Source organism: Zerene cesonia, unplaced genomic scaffold (assembly GCF_012273895.1).
Source record: "Zerene cesonia ecotype Mississippi unplaced genomic scaffold, Zerene_cesonia_1.1 Zces_u002, whole genome shotgun sequence".
NCBI classification, from domain to species: Eukaryota; Metazoa; Arthropoda; class Insecta; order Lepidoptera; family Pieridae; genus Zerene; species Zerene cesonia.
The window spans coordinates 1,071-4,558 of NW_024045132.1; the positions used below are offsets into that span (position 1 = coordinate 1,071).

At 31.3% G+C, this 3,488-nt stretch overlaps 1 protein-coding gene across 1 annotated transcript; it reads left to right on the forward strand.

Annotated features, from left to right (window-relative positions):
* Positions 1 to 1,875: 1,875 nt before the first annotated feature.
* On the forward strand, positions 1,876 to 3,204 carry LOC119838403 (retinol dehydrogenase 13-like). Its single transcript, XM_038364337.1, has one exon. It carries the CDS (start codon positions 2,129 to 2,131, stop codon positions 3,083 to 3,085), a length of 957 nt encoding a protein of 318 aa, XP_038220265.1. The 5' UTR covers positions 1,876 to 2,128; the 3' UTR covers positions 3,086 to 3,204.
* The last annotated feature ends 284 nt before the right edge of the window (positions 3,205 to 3,488 follow it).

Genomic DNA, 3,488 nt, shown 5'->3' on the forward strand with positions numbered 1-3,488 from the left:
ATAAACAGTGCGATCCATTAATATTAATTTGTAATAATTAACAAATGTAACATGTGTGTTGCAGCTCAAAGCAAATCCATATGTCCTTTGTTTTGGCAGATGTTTAGGTAGAAAAGTGGCTATTTACTATTTAGTTAATTAATGACAGAACAGTAATTATAGACTAGGCTATTATTAAATGTTTCATTAAGCTAAATGGCGGCGATATTTATGTATTGATTCGCTCTCCACGCTACGTTAATATTATCATTAGGGACAGACATCTTCAGTCTACAAGTTTAATGCATGCCAATTTGTTTTTTAGTTATCTATCTACATATACGTGATAGTATTAGTGAAGTAGTTAATCTATGAAGGAGAGCATATACATTTTATAAATAGCTCCAATATTCAACCAATGTTCAAAAGCTAATGAATATATAAAAAATTTATTAAACATGATTTCAATGTACATAAATACTGTTATGCTTAATTAGTGCATTATCAGACATACACATACATACACATACTTCCATACTTAATTATTTATTAAATAAAATTTTAATGTTATTTTTTTATGTTTGCTGATTTTATTAATGTATTGTATAATATTATATTGTATTATATTGACTCAGCTCAATTTAATGTTTCATAGTTCTTTTTTTATGTTGTGATTGAAACAATAAATAAGTCATAAAATAAGTTACCGATATCTACCAGCACTTAAAAGTATGGTGTCATTGTCAATCATAGACAAAGGCTGCTGTCATCAAAATCGGTTCATATTTGATTGATTCGAGTATCTTTTTTTGAAGTCGCTTATAAAAGAAACAGTTACAGCGTAGTTCCGTCTGTAAATAAATTACCTTTTCACTATTCAATGTACACAGCGATACAGCCAAGTGTCGCCTTTTATTCTATCTTTTCAGTTATAAACTCGTGAAATTGAATCGCTTTAATATTGCAGTTTGCAACGAGACTCGTTTTGGGCCGACAACAGGCACTGTTCTAAGTAAATATCTATAGAAACTAATAAACAGTTAAAATAGTCGGACCGTAATATCCGTTCTTCATCTATTTTTATACATTCTTCTTCTATCTTTCAATATAATATATTTACGTTAAAACAATTATGAAACAGTAGGTAACCATAAAAAGGTAGATAGCAAGCGTCAATCTAAATATAATATTACTGGACTACTATATCAATTGTCTTAATTTTTGAGTGAACGAATCGTAAGTCACGGCTGTTCAAACGACCTGACTTATTGCATTAAAAAATTGCGTTTATTCACTTTGTTTATAAATGACTGTATGTATATACATATTTGTGAAAAATAAATAAAAATCAACTATTACATTCACAAATAAAAATAACTAATAAAAACGTATATAGAGCTCCTTTGACACGACAATCATAATAAAATACGTCCATTATTATATCATCAATGTTGACTCTCCTAATGATATAAAATATATAATTTAACGCTCATATTTTTTATTCTCTCGTTATAGCATTTTGTATTTCATAATTGCATTATTCAAATTAATTCGAGAGATTTACAATGGACTAATAACGAAAAAAGAATAAATGAGTCGATTCAAATTGTTGCAATTAAAATATTTTTCGTTGTCCTTCAAAATAAGTACACTTTTATGGAGTATTTCCTTCAATCATGTTGTTTTTCTGAAGCCTCATGTAGGAAGACCTACTAGACTATTATACATAATTTATGAGTAAATTATTTAAATTTCAATCCTTAAAAGAAATAAGAAAAAAATAAGGTTATACAATGGGAAATAAAAAATAAATATATACTTTTGTTGTTCAAGGTGACATATTTATAGCGGTACTTGATTCAATGACAGCTTATTGCTTACGTAACGGTTGTCAAGACCATGCGACGTCGCGACGCGTACGCACGTCCATATTATATTTAGTACAGAATAACATACCGTAGAGACGGTCGGGTACTCTCGGTTGTGAAACGACATGTATAGATAAACTATACCTTCCTTATCACGAAGCAAAAAGAAACAGACTTATCTTTCATACCGTTCACATGCTTCAGTGACCTCCTAGATAAATGATTGTAAATCAAACCTGTTCGTGGTAATGGTGTCAACGCAATAAAATATCAACAATAAAATGCTTTTTATTGCGGTCATAGTTCTTACTGTGTTTATTGTGTTACTTCTGAAGATCTATCAGAAGTTCACGCACGCAATATGTCATTCGAGTGCTCATATGGTGGGGAAAGTCGTGATAATAACAGGTGGTAACAGCGGTATCGGGTACGAAACCGCTAAGAACTTAGCGGAGCGCGGTGCAAGGGTCATTATCGCTTGTCGCAGTATACGTCGAGGTACAGAAGCCAAAGATGAAATAATAAAAGCGACTGGCAATACAGAAGTTGTTTATAGACATTTGGATTTAGCGTCGCTGCGATCAGTTCGGGATTTTTGTGAAAAAATATACAAAACTGAGAGCAGGTTGGATGTCCTCATTAATAATGCCGGCGCAGGCGGCCTCGGTAATTACAAGACGGAAGATGGAAATCACGTAGGAATGCAAGTGAATTATTTCGGACCGTTTCTATTAACCTGTCTCTTGTTACCTTTGCTGAAAGCTTCAGCTCCTAGTCGAATCATTAATGTGTCATCTTTTATACATAAATATGCAGAAATGGACTTTGAAAATTTAAATATGGAGAAATATTGGAGTGATTACTTGGTGTATGCGAATAGTAAGCTATATCTTAATCTTATGACATTGGAATTAAAACGTAGGTTAGAGGGTAGTGGCGTGACTGCAAATGCGTTGCATCCTGGTGTGTGTGCAACGAATCTGTTCAGAAACATTAATAGTAAAATTATCCGTGCTATTATAAAAATAGGTATTGATTTTGTGTACCAAAGCCCTTGGGAAGCAGCCCAGACTTCGATATACTTGGCTGTATCACCCGAAGTTAAAGATGTCAGTGGTTGCTATTTCAGTGACTGTCGTAAAAGGATTCCATCACGGTTGTCGCAAGATGCTGATATAGCAAAACAATTGTGGAGCGAATCCGAAAAATTAGTTAATTTTTCAGTAGGTGATAAGTAATTATATGTGATAAAATCCTTAAACTTGTTAAATTATTAAAAAATTATTGCTCACATAAATTATATTGTTAAATGTTCATGACAGATATTTATCATTTGACAAACAGACGTTTTAGTAGACTAGTTGTTTTATTTATTATGAACCAAACATTACAATTTCTAAATCTTTGTGGTAAAAGATTTTATTATGTTATGTGATATATAATTAATAAACAAAACATTTTTTTATGTTTACAGACTTTCAATTCCATGATGACATACTAAACATAAATAAATTAAGGGATTTTTTCTATAATTTATATACATATATACAACAGATCTTGAAGTATTGGATTTAGATTTTATTACATGATGTTCTTAAATTGTATTCAGATTGCATACGTGCACTCACACTTATGCGGTAT